Source organism: Chelonia mydas, chromosome 18 (assembly GCF_015237465.2).
Source record: "Chelonia mydas isolate rCheMyd1 chromosome 18, rCheMyd1.pri.v2, whole genome shotgun sequence".
Lineage (NCBI taxonomy): Eukaryota > Metazoa > Chordata > Testudines > Cheloniidae > Chelonia > Chelonia mydas.
In genome coordinates this window covers 20,475,568-20,494,234 of record NC_051258.2, presented here as the reverse complement: position 1 = coordinate 20,494,234, position 18,667 = coordinate 20,475,568, and the positions used below count along the sequence as shown (strand labels likewise).

General features: G+C 42.6%; 1 protein-coding gene across 3 annotated transcripts in view; it reads right to left on the bottom strand.

Moving 5' to 3' along the window:
- The window catches only part of AJAP1 (adherens junctions associated protein 1), a 113,722-nt gene that overhangs the window by 11,501 nt on the left and 83,554 nt on the right, over positions 1 to 18,667 (bottom strand). For 2 of the 3 annotated variants that reach the window (XM_007070155.3, XM_043531826.1), the window contains exons 3-5: positions 13,109 to 13,196; positions 7,910 to 8,152; positions 5,748 to 5,879 (exon numbers count right to left, since the gene is read on the bottom strand). In XM_007070155.3, coding sequence (XP_007070217.3) covers positions 5,807 to 5,879; positions 7,910 to 8,152; positions 13,109 to 13,196 — 404 coding nt within the window. In that variant the 3' untranslated portion in view covers positions 5,748 to 5,806. The remainder of the gene's footprint in view (positions 1 to 5,747; positions 5,880 to 7,909; positions 8,153 to 13,108; positions 13,197 to 18,667) is intronic. The other variant, XM_037881408.2, reaches the window with a different exon arrangement.

Here is an 18,667-nt window from a genome sequence, read left to right as displayed (position 1 = left end):
CCAAGGATATGTACTGGGACCAGTGCTGTCCAACATGTAAATGATCTGGAAATAGCAGTAAACAGTGACAAAGATTGCACACGATACAAAATTACTAAAGATAGTGAAGTCCAAAGCTGACTGTGAAAAGTTTCAAAGGGATCTCACAACACTGGGTGACTGGGCAATAAAATGGCAGATGAAATTCAGTGTTGATAAATGCAAAGTAATGCACAGTGGAAAACATAATCCCAACTATACATACAAAATGGTGGGGTCTAAATTAGCTGTTACCACTTAAGAAGAGCTCTTGGAGTCATCATTAATCGTTCTCTGAAAACATCTGCTCAATGTGCAGCAGCAGTTAAAAAAAGCGAACAGACTGTTAGGAACCGTTAGGAAAGGGAGAGATAAGACAGTAAATATTGTAGTGCCGCAATATAAATCCATGGTACACCCACACTTTGAATACCACTTGCACTTCTGGTCAGCCCCTACCAAAAAAGATACGTTAGAATTGGAAAAAGTACAGAGAAGGGGAACAAAAATGATGAGGGGAATGGAACAAGTTCCATATGAGGAGAGATTAAAAAGACTTGGACTGTTCAGTTTAGAAAAGAGACAATTAAGGGGGGCTGCGATCGAGGTCTATAAAATCATGACTGGTGTGAAGAAAGTGAATCAGGAAGTGTTATCTACCCCTTCACATAACATAAGAACCAGGCATCACCCAATGAAATTAATAGGCAGTAGCTTTAAAACAAACATAGGGAAATACTTCTTCACACAATGCACAGTCCACCTGTGGAACTTGATGCCAGGGGATGTTGCGAAGGACAAAAGTAGAACTGGTTCAAATAAGAATCAGATAAATTCATGGAGGATAAAAGGTCCATCAATGGTAATTAGCCAAGACAGTCAAGGATGCAACCCTATGCTCTGGTTTTCCCTAAACCTCTGAGTGCCAGAGGGTGGGACTGGATGACAGGGTATGGCTCGCTCAATAAATTGCCCTGTTCTGATCATCCCCTGTGAAGTCTCTGGGAACAGCCACTGTCGGAAGACAGGATACTGGGCCACATTGACCACTGGTCTGACCCAGTATGGCTATCCTTATGATCTTACACTGGTATAACTGCGTCTAAACTACTGCTTTTGCTGGCATAATTTATACCGGTGCCCTGAGCAAAATAAGCTATACCAGCAAAAGCAATTTTATGCTGGTATAACTGTGTTTATACTAGAGCTACTGCTGGTATCAAAATGTCACCCCAAATCACTGATAGTGCTGCACTGACAAAAGTTTCTGGTGTAGAACTGACTTAGACCTCTACCTGAGTATTAGGAACCGATTTGTCATGCAGTGGGGACGACTTCCTGATGGCTTCTCAATGACCTTTCCTTGGGACTCTGAAAGTGCTATCGATCTTATAAGAAGGTGATTCTCTGGTTGTTTTTTTAAATGCTTTTAATTTAAGATCGCTCATTCTTTCGTTTAAGACCACAAGCTCCTGGCAGATGTCCTTGGTCAGTAAAGGGTTCAGCATGCCAGGTGCTGATCAGCTTGCCATGATCCAGCAAAGCATTTAAGCATGTGCTGAACTTTAAGCACAGGAGCCACGCTGTTGTGTTCAGCCCAGCCCGAGTGCTCTGCTCCTGGCAGGATTGGAGCCAAACAGCGTGTTGCTGGCACAGTACATTTGTTCTGGGTTATGTTTTCTCTGTGCCCTGGTTGCCCAAGTGAAAAATATCTCCTAAAAGAGAAAGTCAAAGACTATCAAGAACTTGTTCTTAGGGAGATGGGAGCCCAATTTACCCTTTGCTCCTTCCCCAATTTTTTATCTGTAACAGAAAAAAGCATAGTCTGTAATTTGTTTGATGTTTTTTAGTGCAATCTATTCAGTTCTCTTGCTGGAAGGTGACGACAGAAATACCAGCTTTCACCCATGGAAAGCACTGAAGTCTTAATTAACTGGATGCTTTAGAATACTTAATCTCTTGTAACGGGTCTGTGTACGCAATGCTGTTATTCTTTCTAAGACAAGCCTGGATATTTTATGATGACTCATTATCTGTTAATATTAACGCAAAAATGTGTGCTGTAAGGCAGAACGAGGGCATCACAGCAGCAGGCTGCAGGTTTCAAAGCAGAGAATTACCGCGAAGTGCTGTGACTTCAACCTACTCTGTGTGAAAGACGGGGCAGTTTCAGCCCTCTGATACTGCTAGCATTTTAGAATCCCAAATAGTCATGTATATAATAATAATGCTTAACACTTACATAACTCTGTGTAAATGCTATTTAATTAATACACTGTAATCTGTATGTAATATTTATATTGCATTCTGAAGGGCCCCTGTGTGCAAACTCGGTCAGCAAGTGATGTGCCTTACAGAATTTTATATGATCTCATTCCAGGTTGTTTAGTCAAACACAGCAGCAGGCTAGAATTCAGGACAGGAACCAGGTGAAACACCACATTTTGATTCACAGGAGTTTGTGCAAAACCATTCAGTTTCTATCTCGGAGATACTCCGAATTTCAGTTTTGAACAAAGGCCAAGAATCAAAATGAAATTCAACCAAATCAGCCAAGTTTTGCCTGGTTCCAGGTCAAACCCATGTAAAATCTCTTGTCATTTTCAAGTTGTCCACTGGAAATCGTAGTCTGTTCCAGGGTCCCCAGAAATTCCTCCTAAATTAGCAAACCTCTGCAGGTCACCAACTTGCCCTGCATTCCAGGTTTGTAATTGGAACTGGATGAACTATTCATCAAATTTCAAACTTTTTGGTTTGCAAATCCCCTGTAAGCAGATCACTGTTACTATTTATTGTCCTAACTTACTCACATTCAGGTAATGTTTAAGGAGAACATATTTCAGCCTCTGAGTTGCTCACAAATTTTTCACTGCTGGTGGTCTTTTTAGTATTCAGTATCTGCTTTCAACTTGCAGTCAGAACTAGTTTCACCTGATTTCAGTTAATTTACAAAAGCTCTGTGCAGACCCATCCATGTGTTCTGTTCTTGGCTCTTCACCATTTCCCTCTCTAGCCAGATACCCTCTCTGTGCCTCAGTTTCCAAATCTGTGAATTGGGATAATAACTACTAACCAAGAGTGCTGTGAGGTGTAATTAATTAACACTTGTAAAATGCTTTGAGCTCCTTTGAGGAAAGGTGCTAGAAATGTTCAGTCTGATATAATTTATGTTGTTCCATAAATGAAACTATGATTTAGGGTGATTTCACTACGGGATGTTGAGTGGCCTGGGTCATGCTACAGCTAATCCAATCCTGCATTTCTTACACACCCCAAACTCTTCAGTGAAAGAGGTTTAAATGCTCTGGGAAAAGGAATGCAGGATCCAACCCCTGAACGTAAGTGGTTTTGCGCTCTCTAGCAAGTCTTTCCATCTCTCCTGAGATGCACCTGGTTAAAGGTGACTTACTCAGCTTCAGGCTGCTTTGCTGGTACTATCAAATCTAGCCAAGAAGATATTCACACCTGCTGCAGATGGCTGCAGACTGAAGTCAGCAAGAACTTCTAAATACATTTTACACCACTCACAGTCCTAGAAATAGGAGCTGGGAAACAGTCTTAAGCTCACCATTTCTCACTGCATTTTGAAGGGTCAATCCAGTGACAGCGCAGTAGAATGGTAAGTAACAATTCCCAAGCTAAACATCTCCATATAGCCAATCCTTGTTCTAAGGACACTTTGTCCTAGGTAGTGACATGTGAACCTTAAAGTATTCAGTTTGACCCAGCTAAGGTCCCAGTCCTGCAGAACCTTATGTCTGTGAGTAGCTCCACAGAGCCCAGTGGGGCCACACATGGGGCAGGGTCTCTGGCCTACATGCCGTTTGGGATTAAATCGTCACAACACTACTGGAATGTTTTTTAAAAAAAAAAAAAAAAGACAAGAGTCCAGAACTGTAGACTCTTGCTATCCTCACTGAATTTGGAGGGTTGGATAAAAAGGGACATAGAACTAAACCGTCCTTGCTTTGGGTATTAAACACAGCAAAATTGACCTAGAGGTCAAACCCATCCTGGTCAATCCAACTGCAGTGCCCAGTGCTCTCTGTACACCTCCAGAAATATCCTGCAGCATGAGCCAACACCCGCTTTGGAAAAGAAGGTGCTTGGGGCATCGATGCATCCTGGGATTCAGAGCTTTATATTTTGACTCACATCCCCCTCGTTAGTGAAGCGGGGGCTTGGCCAGTCCCCATTTACCTCCTGCACCCCCTACAGAGGAATTTCTGTACATGTGGGGAAAGAATTTTTTCCTGCTACTGACCTGAGTCCCACCCATGTCATGGGTGTGTGTGATAGCTTACAAGGTGCAGCGGGTTTATCATATTGTCTTTCTAATGTAACGGCAAAGTCCTGCATCCGTCTGGCTCTGATTGGTACAGAGATTTTACCACAACAAAAATGAAACTCCTCCAGCCATACACCAGGTTCTTGGTTGCCATGTTCATTTTCAGCTACAAAAGGAGTGTCATTTGTAGCTTTAATCAGCATGATCATTATAGCATTGCAGACAAAGAAGGAAGACTGTGATGCGAATCCTGATAAAATATTTGCCGTCTTGTATATCCCGTCCTAATCAATGCACTTAGCTAGACGGGCACATTTCACCTTGCCTGCCCAGACAAAACCATACCAAGTCACAGCAGAGACTATTAACTTTTTATTCTCTTTCCATTCTAATCTAATTACATTTCTGTGTTCAAAAACTGAGCATCAAGTTAAAAAGGTTATTTCGAGCAAGTTGCAGTTAGGCAAGGTTGGAAATTTCATTTAGAGTGAATATGTGATTCATTACAGCAGGGATTTGGAACTGACCAATTAATTTGCCTGAGCGCATGGCTCAAACTGGCAGTGCTGCCCTACAGTAAAATGCCACATAGTTAATCCTAATTGCTTTTCCTCCCACTGCTATCTGCAATGCCACCTTCCAAAGAAAGAAAAGGAGGAGGAAATGGCACAAGCTAAAAAAAAAAAAAAACAACAACCCAACAAAAAGAGAGAGGGAGAGATCTGCAAAACAATGTTTTTTATACTAGTGTGGGTGTATCAGCCCCCAAGGTCTGGAGACTCCCCAGACAGCCTACGGGATGGCAGATATGGTTTCCTGCAAGGTAAAGAAGGGGTTTGTCACTACTCTTGCAGTGGAAGCATGAAAAGGTCACTTATTACAGAATCCCAGCCACGTGAGCTCTAGGTTATCAACCGACTATGCACAGAATACGCGCAGGCTCTGGAGTTCCATCATGCAACAAAAAGTTAATCACAAAAGGAGGCCGTTTAATAGCACTGATGTTCACAACAGTTGCTGAAAGCAAACCAGTTCTAGAGATGTTCCCGCATGGGACTCAAGGTCTGGATCCAGAGGTGAACTTTCTCAAAAGTTTAAGCGTGCTCTCATCTGGGTGATCTAGTTTGGCCCTCTAAAGAGTGAGAGGCCATCGCTCCAGGAAATCCAGGGTGAATGGGTCTTGAATTTTAGTTCCTGCCCACCTCTAATTCACCAAACGGAAAAGCCATTTTGGTACCAAGTCCCCCTTTTATCTTAGAAGACATTTATCATCCCCTGCTCGGGGCACCTAGGTCAAGTCAAATGTTTAAAAAAAGGATCGGCTAGCTGGTAAGCATCACACAGGGAACACAATGGTGAAGGAGACCTCGCTATGCACAGAAATGTTCATAGTTATGTGAGGTGGAGTGGTTGAAAAAAAATTTGTAAGAGTGGTACGTACCAGGAAATAGACACATGGCGTCTGCCCTGCCCCCAGGAAGTAAAACAGACTTCGGCCAGTCAGCAGGAGATTTCAAACCATTTCTCAGACACAAAGGCCACAGGAATTAGATGCCGATCAGAAGAAGAGGGTCTGCAGCGAGCAGAAAAATGGGCTTGCACGTGCTGGTACGTAACACACAACGAGCAAGCCTCATCCGGCCTGCTGCCGAAATTAGCGTTTCCGTTTCTTTTTTTTTAAGAGGAAAAAAATTCTCTAAAATAATGCTTTGAATGGGCTTATTGGCCTTGGCAATTGAGGGTTGTACAAAGAAGATGAAATTTAATGCCATGTGTTTTCAGTGGAAATGGAAAATATTGAAATAAGGTAACTCTTAAGCCAATTAAGGATGCAAATCTGGGGGGTCTTAGACAGTCCAAAGATGAGTCACAGTATCTCTGTGTTTTTTAAGTATTTTTTTCCTCTCTCCTTTTCTCCTGAGCTACTTTCCTGTTTTTCCCAGCTGCAGTGCATGATTGTCGCCCCAACACTGCAATGACAAATAGAGACTGGTCACCTGGAAAAATGCAGTACATAAGGGGGACAGCTGGTTTATTGCTGGGAGAACATATGACTTTGCCATTGTTAGTGACTTATAATGTGACTGCTCAGACTGAACCAGGCTTCAGCAAAAAGTGTGGAGGCCAATATATTCCAACAAAGCATTACCTTAAGACAAAAAAGCAATGAACCCTTTCCAACCAATGCTCATATACCAATGGATGGCGTTAATAGCAGCGCAAACAATAGACACGGACTATGCTCAGTACCATGCAGAGACAGGACAGGAAAACAGAACAAAAATCTCCCCGCTTTGTGCCCCAGCATTGGTGGCTGGGGTTCATGTGAGAATTAACATATACATACACTCAATGAAATGGTTTGAAAATCCTTGCCAATTCTCTGCCTCCCAAGATCGGAGGAAATCCCAGAATATGACAGCTAGCAAAATTCCACGCACACACACACAAAGATATTTAAAAATATGTTTATTATCATTGTTTGCTTTTAGACTTCTGCTCTTCATGCACTTAGGATAAAGGACTTTATAATAAATATCCCTTAGAGTTCAACATGGTTATACATTTGAAGAAGGCTTGGGGGTGGGGTGAATTATTATTTTTTCACTTCCAATAAATTGTTTTCTAGCTTTGACAGCAAACACACATTTACTGTGCGGAGCAATTCTGGAAAATCTCTGCACCAATCAATAGTGAAAATCCTCCTCCTAAAAACACAAACAAAACTAGCAACATACCCAGCACCCCATGCAATTAACCCTTTATTAGAAAGCTAACATTTTTAGTATTTCTTTGTGGGTAAAGGTAACTTACCAAGTTCTCCAATCAGCCTCACTTTCCACACAGACAACAGACATATAGAAGGATGGCTCAAATCTTTAATTCCATATTCTGTCAACTCCTCCTTATTAATGTATCATTATTTCATACCAGACAAAATGGATTCATGCAGCCTATTCTTGTGTTAATCACATTGTCACTTAAATCTGAACAGCTTGACAGATGCTACTTAAAAAAGCAGCATAGAAATTCTGGAAGATAGATTTGAGGTAAATTTCCTTGCTGGAAGTGGTAGAGGGGAGTTGAAAAATGTGTGGTACTACACAACAGCACAGCTTAACAAGATGTGTTCCAGGTGAGCCTAGCTGGCACTGTAAGGACAAAAGCAGTACTTAAAATTGCCATTTTACAGGCATTAGAAATAATCAATGGCCTATGGCTATGGGTCACATAGGTCATGAGTAATCATTTGTCCTTATTTTGAAGACAGAGAAGTTTGGTATTCCTGGTTCTACATATTGGATGGTGCTAACCAAACTAGACTCATAGCTGGCAAATGTTTCTAACTGACTAGGTAAATCTGGGAAGGAAAATGCACATCATGGCTTAAAGAACCATTGCAATCCAATGGTGTCAATTTCCTTCACTACTGGATTTTGTCAATATCGATTATTAATTGGAATTTTCTGTTACATATCAAAATAATAACTTGAGTGTAATAGCTTAAGGAGCTTTTTTTTAACCCCAAATAAATTTGAATCCTCTAAATGTAAATGTGCGTGAGAGACTGTAGGGTAAGAGACTGCTCAATGCCTGTCTTACCTGTTTCCATTGAACGTTGTTTTATAATCACCGGGTGAGTGTAACATCTCCTCTGTATACACTGGCATTGGTGTCCTGACGCACTCGTGGGAGCACTGAAGTGTTTCATTGTAGGCTGTGAATATGTCCAGGTTACTGGGCACACGGGCTGGGGTGAAGTCTGTCAAGTTCTGGCAACTCTCTTCCTGCTGATTGATTTTGCGTTGGTGGCCGTTCCGCCGTGTGTTTCCACTTTGCACACAACTGGGTGTTAAATTTAAAAAAAAGAAAAGAAAGAAAAAGGAAAAGAAAAAAAAACACAACCCAAAATACAACTGTGACCCTTGAGAGAGGAACTTACATTACCTACCATTAATTATCCATCATTTAATATTAGATTACAATTCACAAGCACTTTGGAAAGATCCGCCATAATCAAGCAATCAATTCCCTTTAACTTTTATGTTTAAAGTTAAATTTTAAATGTGCGCCTTTTATTCTCAGAAGAATTACTGAGATAAGAGGTGCAGCCGTATTTGCAGGAAGTTAGAACTTTCTTTGCACAAAGATTTTAAACAAGAACAATCAACTTAACCCTTTTGTGTCCTTGAAGCTGATGTGACAAATAATGGCAGGAAATTGGTCTGAGAGAGAAGCACTGGGACTCAGAGAACATTTACAGATACATTGGATATGGTTCACTCATTGATTCTGAAGCCCCATGTAATCATGCCTGATAACTCATTGGTGCATTAGTCTACAGGGGAGATTCTGTATTTCATCCCCTTCCACCTACTGCACCTCATGAGTTTGACATGGGATGTTCTTCTTCTTTCGAGAAATGTACTGTATTTCAAGATCTATACAGGCACAAAACAGGGCACCTGCTACACGGACATTACATGTCCTGGACAATTTGGAGAACCATATGTATGGTCATACAATTCAAAGATGGAGACCTAGAGAAACACTACGCAGAACAATAGAGAAAGAAGCCAAATCCATCAGCACAATACTCAGAAGCCTAAACAGACCAGCACAAGATCAAAATAAATGGTGGAAACTGGTGGACGCCCCAGGCACCAGAAGGTGCATAAGGATAAAAAAAAGAAAGATGTACAGTCATTTGTTATTACATATAACAATAACGGGAGGAAGGGCTAGAGAGAAAAGGGGGAGAGGGGATCCTTAAGACTGATAAGGAACACTTGGGCTCTAGAGGTTAGGCTACCTCTAGAGCCAAAGTTTCAGGATAAGCACTGGGGTGCTTAGCTCAACTCCTTTGTTTTCCCTGTCCCCTAAGAAAAAGCTTTCTTGTGAGACATACAGCCCCTTTGGTTTTGGCTGAGTTAGAAATACTGAAAAATTAGCCTCCCACATACTAGTGTCAGTATTTTTCATTGGCACAACCATTGGAGCAACCTTTTCTCACCACCAGCCTTTTACTTATTCTCCCCGATGTGGTTGAAACACTCATGTATTTTCACTCCTGGAGTGAAATCCTGGCCCCACTGAAGTCAATGGTAAGACTGACTTGGTTGGGATCAGGATTTCATCCCTGATCTCTCCCACACCCTAGTCCAGCCAAGAATAGTTGCATTTTTAGTATTTCCAGTTCCCAAAGAGCCCAGGATTGTTAGAAATATTTCTGAAGTTTAAAAAGGACTAGGGGTCATTTTCAGACTTGTGATGAGCCATACCTATGACCGCAACCACCGTGGCTTTCCAAGGTTTAAATATCATCATTGCCAAAAGACATAATTGAGGTGAAGAACTTAGTAGAATTCAGAAAAAGATTAGGTGCTAAATTTTTTGCTGGCATAATTCCATTTCAACTGATTTACACCAACAGAGAATTTGAGTGGATGCATTTGTATGGATAATGGGAATATTACACTTGATAGAATATTGTTTTTCTTTCAGATCATAAGAAAACAAGCTAGCTGATGCAGGTGAATAAGAAACTTTCCTTTGAGAGCACATTATTCCATAACTGTCCATTATGGGCATTCATCCAAACCATCTGCTACTGGCCACTGCTGGAGCCAGAATATTGGACTACATGGACCCCTGGTCTGATGCTGTCTGGCTGTTCTTATGTCGTTCTAAATAAGCCTAAAGTTTCAAACTTAGGTGCTAAAAGCTAGTTGCCTCAATCCTGAATAGAAATCATTTAATGTGCAAAACCATTGAGCATTGACTTCAGCAGCACATCGGATGGCTGGGCACTTTTATTTAGTAAAATATGGATTTATTAAGATCCTGACTTGTAGGCTCGAAAAAGCTGGCTATAAATATCAAGTGGGAATTTCAAAAGGGCCTGAGGAAATTAAGCAATCAAGTCCCACTGAAAGTCAAGGGGAGTTAGACACCTATGTATGTTAGAGGCTTTTGAAAATCCTAACCAATAACTCTATAAACTAGATTCATGGCTGGCATAAGCAGGAGCAATTCCACTGATGTTAACAAAGTTACGACCACTTACACCAGTGATCGTTTTGGCCCCTTGTGTACATCCAGACGTCCATCCATAATGCCGATCTGTACAGTTTCCATTGATTTCTCAAACTGAAATAGACACCTGCTAAAGATAAGCAGTTCCCCATACTGTGAATTTACACAGATAATATAAACTTTGCACTGCATTGAGCAATCATTCATCTCAAAGTGTTTATAAAGCGGGTAAACTACTAACCCCATTTCATACAACTGAAAACTGAGTCACAGAGTGGTTATATGGCTTGCCCAAAGTCACATAGTCAGTCTCTGGCATGAAGGGCTTCATGATCCAAACATCTTATCTCCCTGTCTACCACTCTTGTTACTCCACCACATTGCCTCCCTTGGTTCCTTGGGATATACAAGGACTCAAAATACAATTGGACAAAGATTAGAGCTGCATAAATAAATCACAATGCCACAGGGATTTTGGCTCTTTTTTGCTCTTGAGCAATATCTCAGAGTGAGATTTCCTGATATTTTATCTGTTGTTTGAAATTATCCAAAAATGTTTTGTTTTGGCAGATTTTTTCCCCACACTGGACTGATCACAAGCAGTTCTCTCCACGTCTTGCTATTTGACCTGTGCTAATTAGTTGAGATTGGTCACATAAATCATGTCGTATTGTTTCAGTTTTCTGTTTTGATGTGTGTATAACATTCTAGTTTGTCAGGAAAGAGAGGGGGAAATGGCAAAAATGTTTGTTGAATGTTTTCCTGGTTTTTTTCATTGAAATATTGATGAGCTTTTGAATATTTTTTTAAAAATTTAACTGATGCTAAATTGGTTTAAAAAAGGGGGAGGACAAAAATGTCATGGATTCTCCTCCTTGTTCCCAATTTTGTCATCAAATTGTGAAATTTTGATAATTTTTTTCAATTTTTGAAATCCAAAAAGTTGGCCAGGTCTAATAAGCACTTCTGTTGTGAATTTAAAATTAGCTTTCTACAAATGCTGGTACATGAAACTCTGACATCCTCTTTCTGTGAGCATCCATGCCAGGAAAATTGAATTGCAGAAAGCAGACAGAAGAGAGCCACCCACATGTCCAAAGCAAACTCATTTATAAATTTGAGTAAATATTCTCCCAGAATGTTTTGCAGTATTTGTCCAGCTCTAAGAAATACCAGTCCTCTTCAAGAAGACAAATTGGGCACCTAGAAACAGAGGCATCCAAAATCACTTTATTTGAGAAATTCTTGCCTTATAATACATATTTTAATGGCATGTGGAAGTATACATCTCTGCTACTGGGTTGACAAAAACAGTTCCTCTAAGAACATTGCAAACATTTTCAACTGTTTCATTTTTGTAAGACTCTAACAATACCCAATTGTGATTTTTGTTCAAAAACATTTCAGTGGAGAAGGTGTGAATATTCTAACTACACAGAACCTAAGATGAGCCTTCTCAATCCTGTTTAATACGGGGATTCCTGACTCTCAATCAGACTTTTCAATATATTTCTAGTATCAATATCTTATTTTATCCAATCACCTGAGGAGAGTACTGGGATCACCTGCGGGAATTTACACTATATGACTGATAAGCTTGGAAGCTATTAGAGAATATAGTTGCTGGGGGCTGTGGGGGCGCGAGGACTACAGGCCTCCGAACTGTGTAGGGGAGAAGCAGAGTTACGCTGCATTTTTTCAGATTACCCACGGGTGCAATAGCATTATTACATCCAGCAAAACTGACCTCAAAGTAGGACAATTTCTCTTGGAAAATAGGTAAAGGCAGGAATGCCTGAAGCTAAGAACTAACCTATTTTACTCTATGCATAGCTGATGTTGAGGAATAAATGAGAGCAAATTAGGCTAGAGGAGTGCATGGGCACTCTAGGGGATATGGCAAATGTAAAACTGGATGCATTCAAGAGGCTCAGAAGATGCATTCAGTCCCCAGAGCTGCAGAAAAGGTCAGAAAATATAATTATTATATGCTGAGCCAGTCTTGTGTTTAAGGGAATAGCTTAGCTTCAGACAGTAACTCAGCAGACAAGCAATAAAGTCATTCTATTCAGGGCAGGGTGCATTACCCTTGTGGGGAAACCCAGAGCAGTAGAGTAAATTACTCTGACCTCGCCAGAAGATGCCACTGTTGAGACATTTTGTAGCTCCTAAACTAAGAGAGTGCAGTACCATCCTTTGCCAGTGTGAAGTCCAAGGGGTATTATGAAGTGAAGCTGAATCCCTTAGCTCTGGCAATATGCAAACTTCCCAGATTTAGGGGCCTTAAAATGAGATGCAGTTGTGTAACCTGAATTTTGATATAAGACTCTGGGGAGTGAGTGCATTGACTAGCAGTAGTCATAGAGTGCCATCTCTTTCTCTCACCACAGTGCTTAGCTGATACCTTAGCGGGAGGGGTGTTTTTTCATGTGCCCATGTTGTTTTCCATTCTTGCTAACATGTCTGGATAGTGCAAGGCTGGGCATGATTCCAAATTCTAAGTTCTAAATAAAAAGACTGAGACTTCAAAGAGAGTTGAGAGCCCTTCTTTAAAAATCTCAACCCAAACAAAGATTATTTTTAATTTCCCTGCAATTCTTTGGAGCGCATTCCCATGATATCTGAGTATTTACTGATTTTTTTAATTCTTTGCAATTCAAAAGAATCATTATTCCTGTCCCTCCCTCCTGATCCCCAGTCTACCCCTCCACACACTCCAGAGCCAGCACCAACACTCAGACCAAGTAGATTGACAGTGGTCCTTACCAATTTTTTAAGACGAGAGTTGTTATCAGAGCAGCTATGACCATGATGAGGGACACTGTGATTGTTATGATCTGATGGACTGCCAGACCTGTGAAGAAAAATCAAAAGAGAGTGGAGATAGGAAACAAAAGGAATCCAGGATAATAACGAGCGAGGACCCGACCTGCAGTTGTATTACTTGGTAAAACTTCCAGCTCTGCTCAAGTCAAGACTTCCAAGCTCTGTGAAGCAAATACAGAGCGAGCAACAAGGCTACAATTCTACCCAGGTTCTTTGGGGATGACACAAGAGTGCGAAGCCTGAGAAGGGTGTACAGGCTGGGGACCCCAAGATGGCCCGGTGGCTCTGTAACTCACAGTGTCCCTGTGTGCTTGGACCTGAGTCTGCACTGGCCACTTCTTCCTAAGAAAGCACAGCAGGTCCCTGCAACCTTGCAGATCCTGCCTCTTCCCTACCTGCCCTTTAGATTCCAAAGGCTCAGGGCACTGCTGCTGCCCCGTCTTTACTAACAGGGCTACAAGGCTCCCATGGCCTCTGCTTCCCTCTCCTCAGCCCAACCTTTCCGGGTTCTTACTGCTGCTCCAGCGCGACATAGTGGCCTAAGCCCTGGGCTTGGCACTGCATTCATAGACGCGCGGGGGGGGGGTTCTGGAATTCACGGGGAATGAAAGAGTTTCTTTAATTGAAACTGACTGGCTGGGATTCAAACCCTCTAGAGATCCTGAGTCTGGCTCTGGGATAACTGCATCACAGGGAGGCTGTAGGGGTGCTTCCTGACACCAGCGTGGGAGTCTGACAGTGTGTAATTCAGTTAGACGGGGAATATGAATGAAATTTACATACACCACCAATCGTTGCTGCCTTCCCGAAAAAAATCCTAATAACCGTCGGGTGGCACTGGGAAATAATCCTCTCCCTGTACACCCCGCTCCGTCCACTGAGGTCACCCTGTCTCAGAGTTTGCTGCATGTATCCACCCTCAGGGGGACAGCAGGAGATATTAATTCTCTCCCTGCTCCCGCCAGCTCCTCTTCCCATGCCTTACAGTCCTTGAGGGCCAGTTGCGGATACCTTCATTGCAGTGGAATGGGAAACAGCCCTACTGAAGTCATAGCAGAGGATCACAGTCCTGCCTGAAGCATTTTGCATCCATAATGATTTTTAATAACCTTTTTTTCAGTGAGGCTGGTTTAGTTGAAAAGTGCTGGACTGACCTCTTGGGCATCAAAGCCCTCCCAAAAGACTGCTAGGGCAAGGACAGTGGCCACACAACATACCTCGGACTTGGCCAAGCCACACAGCGCGAAAATGCAGCCCCATTCCCAGGCAGGTCTCTGTCTGTCTCCTGAGGCTGCCAACAAGACTATCTCTGAGTTCCCACTGCAGTGTTGGCTCCTGGCACCTATCCCCTAAAAACCTATCCTCCTATCACCCTCCCAAATCATTTCACTCAGGGCCAGCGAGCCGCCATCAGACAGTGGCAACTTAATTTTCTGTCTTGCATTATATAAAATAATCTTTAAACCAGGCTTCTCGTTTTCTATCCCCTCAACTATGTTCCTTGTCAGCCTGAATTAGGCATGAAGAACTGAAGAAACATAAAGACATATACCCTCTGGAGGAAAGACGGAAACTTCGGTACAGCTTTGTAGCGAGAGTGGGATTAACCATAGATAGTAATTACAGTACTAAGTGCTATCACTTAGGAGGTCAGATGGGCTCATTTTCTCCTAATTCCCCTTACACGGGGTATAATTTTGGCTTGTGCATCATTCCTAATGAGTAGTTTGAAAACAGAAGCATCTCAGTGTACAGTAGGTTTGTGGCTTTGTGCGTGTGTTACAGTTGCAATTTTGTAATGAAATGATTTTGCTGGCTGCTGCCCAAGGATGCTGTCTTTCGCAAACAGATGTTAGAGCTTTAGTGAATATTATCCTGGTGCAAGATACTTGTAATAAATAAATAAATGCCAGTGTGGCACTGAAAGCAGCAAATGTATGTGTGTGTATAATTCACTGGTTTGATTGTTTCCATGTCTTGAAAGAAAGTGCTCCGTTTCAAGGGATTCCCAGCCTGCTCCCTGGGGGTAAATACCACATTCAGAAAGAAGATCTAGTATAATGGGCAGATCCTCAGCTGATGTAAATTGTCAGGGCTTCAGCTGCAGTCACCGTACTACTACGACAATTTACCCCAGCTTCGGATCTAGCCCATTAATCAAATACTCTGAAGCAAAATTTCCAGTAGTCTGAGTTTCACAGTCTGTAGTGAAAGAGGCAGGGGGGCTGACTAGTTAGGAAGGGCTTGTCTACATGTGGAAATTGATCGGCGTGGTTATTGCAGAATAGGCATGCCGGACTAGCCCCTGGTGTGAAGCACACTTATTGTTCCACAACAGACTGTCCAAAAGAGGACCTTTACTTTCTCCCCACACCCATGCTGGCCATGTGTCAGATGCAGCCAAGGCTCTGCCTGTTTCTTGCCCCTCTCCAACCATTCTCTGCTCCCCACTCTAGGAAGAGAATATGCAGGTGCATAGCTCTGTTTATTCCTACATGCCTGGACACAAAGTCTGGGTAGACCTTACAGGCATGTAAAGGGGGCTCTCATTCCCTTCTATTCTGTATAGTCCAAGTCACAATCTAGCCCTGTATTTACTGCTTTACTCTTTTATCAAATACAAAGCCTTCAGTTCTCCTTTAAACTCACCCCCCCTTTTTTTTCCTGTTTATCAATGTGTCTCATCAGGATTTATGACTCTCATTACTACTAGCATGACATTGCTAGTATCTTCCCCTGTCAGGGGCTGACAGCTCAGCCTGAAAGGGACAGCCCCTACACGCACCAGCCAGGAGATGACCCCGTGCTCTAGAAGCTGATTGACAGGCTGACACCCCCTGTCAATATAATGGCATTGATATACCGCCAAGAGAAGTCAGACACAGAGACGAGTATCTGGAGATGTTTGCAGGTGCTACTGGCTTTCACCTTAACTCAGAGTTGTTGCCCGCACATATTCAAAGTACCGCTAATTTTCCAGAAATGTCACTGATGTTTGTTTCTGACCTGAAGAAGAGTGAAAGACATGGACCAATACCTGACAGCTGAAGTCAATTGTGACATGTGTTAGCTTCCGAGCAGAGGGAAAACACCCTTCACACGTCACTCAGGAAGAGAAATGTCACAACAGAGAACAGCCATTATGTAGCTTCTTTCCTTCCAGATTCCACAACCCTTATTCACACTAATTAGTTCTTACCTAGGAGGTCAATGGGATTACTCGCTTACCTCTCAACTGTAGAGAGCCACATTTCCAAAGGCCCCTCTGATAGATACATCCTTCTCTCTTCCACTGTTTTAGCCTGCAGACTCAAGATGACCTATGTGCACTAAAGACTCAGAAACAGATCTTCTGCTGGTGTAAATAGGCGTAACTCCACAGTAGTGAATGGAAGGATGCTGATTTACATCCGATGAGGCTCTGGCCCTCCAGATTCTGTCTATCCACGTATCTGTGTGGCTCCATATTTATGCTTTGCTGAACTGAGCACCGGTGCCCCATGTGCACTACTCACTATTGTTATTTATTTTTCATTACTCAAGTTTAAATTGCAGCAGCCTCACTTTCCATCTGGCAGCCTCCTGGAGGAGGTGGACTTTTACTCAACATTGCAGTGAAGGGATAAAATATCGAAGCTGTTCATAGCATGTAGAAAACATCAGTGAGAAGTGACATCTTTTTAAGAAGTGGTGCAGACTTCTCTGCCAAGATGCATGCCAAGTATAAATCAAACACTCAGAAATGTGAACTCTGACAGTTTAATATAATAAAACCAAGGTCACCTTTAACAAGCCGGATTCACCAACACTTTCACTGCCAAGTGCTTGGGTAATGATAGCTTGCGATGGACTGGATACTTCCCCCCACCCCAAAAGTTGGCTTGTTAGATATGACAGAGAGCAGAAGTACCGCTTAGAACCATAGGATGCAGCCAGCTCTGATGAGTACCCTGCTAGGCATCTGGAAGGGAACTGTAACACAGAGGCTCATTGATGGTTCACTATTCTGTCAGCAACTCTTGTCAGACCTCTTTGTTTTGAAGATACCTGGCCGCCTCAGTAACCCGGCATGAGAGACAGCAGGCTAATGCTTCGCCTCCTTTGAATGTAAGCTTCACATTTAGAAGCAGATCTACCAAAAATCTAGTCACATGGACGTGAATGAAATACGGAGAGTTTTTCAGGAGAAACATCCTGCAGAGTTTGCTGTTAATGAGCCGATGGCCACTGCAGCATCATCGTTTGGGAAGATTTGGGTAAACGCAAAGCGATGGCCACCAGAAGCATTAATGGACACCAAGTTCCTCCTTCCAGCTCAAGGCTTTTTGTGCACCGGGTCAGCAGAGGAACCTATGCTGCAGATTCAGGTTTAGACAACGTTGGGAGGAGCTTTATTCAGGCACACTGCTCACCACGGCAGAAACTCCCTGCCAGAAGGAACTGCCCGTACTCCCACAGAGCCACGGTCAGGGGCGCAGGAGGGGAGAGGGAAGTGGGGGAACACACAGACCTCAAGATCTAAACAAGACACCACATCCAGATTCACTAACTTCACCATGGGGGGCTGACAGAGACCAAGGGCTAACCAGGCCCAGTGCAACCAAGTACTACACTACCCACCTGGTCCTTAATCTCAACCTACTCTAATATGCAGAGCTACACGATGGCTGTGTCAGCTGTGTTGGAGGGAAATGTCCATTCACAGGCGGAGATGCTTTCAAGAGAATCTCCGGAAAGAAAAGTTCCTAGGGTACATCAGACGAACCCATCCCTCTGTGGACACTGCAGCCATGGTCTATCTCTTGGCCATTCTTACTAGGTGCTGGTGAAGGTGACTAGGTTGTCCTGTTGGTCCTACTGTTCCATTATTACTATATTAGTGCCCGGGCCCCAACTGAAATGGAGGCCTTATCGTAGTAGTCCTGTGCATACCCACAGCACAAGTCAATCCTGGGCCCGAAGGCAGTCTAAAAAGACAAAGGATGAGAGGGGGAACAGACACATAGAAGTGAAGTGATTTGTCCAAGAGTAGGTTTCAGAGTAGCAGCCGTGTTAGTCTGTATTCACAAAAAGAAAAGGAGTACTTGTGGCACCTTAGAGACTAACCAATTTATTTGAGCATAAGCTTTCGTGAGCTACAGCTGAGCTGTAGCTCACGAAAGCTTATGCTCAAATAAATTGGTTAGTCTCTAAGGTGCCACAAGTACTCCTTCTCTTTTTTGACCAAGGGTAGTAATGCAGCCAGCTGCAGACCCCAGTTGTCCCCGCTGCCTCTCAGTTATTGTTGTTTAATATTCCTTATAACAAGTAAATAACTAAATTCCATTTCCAGGAGTGTCCCAGTGCCCGCACAGCCACTTCTGTTTTCCCTCAAAGTTTTACTGTCAGGCATTATAATTCCAACATATTTAGTGGTCCTTTGTACTCCTCCGTGATTGCACACTGTGTCTTAATGTGGCTGAGAATCAGTTGTCATGCACATAATGAAAAATTATACAC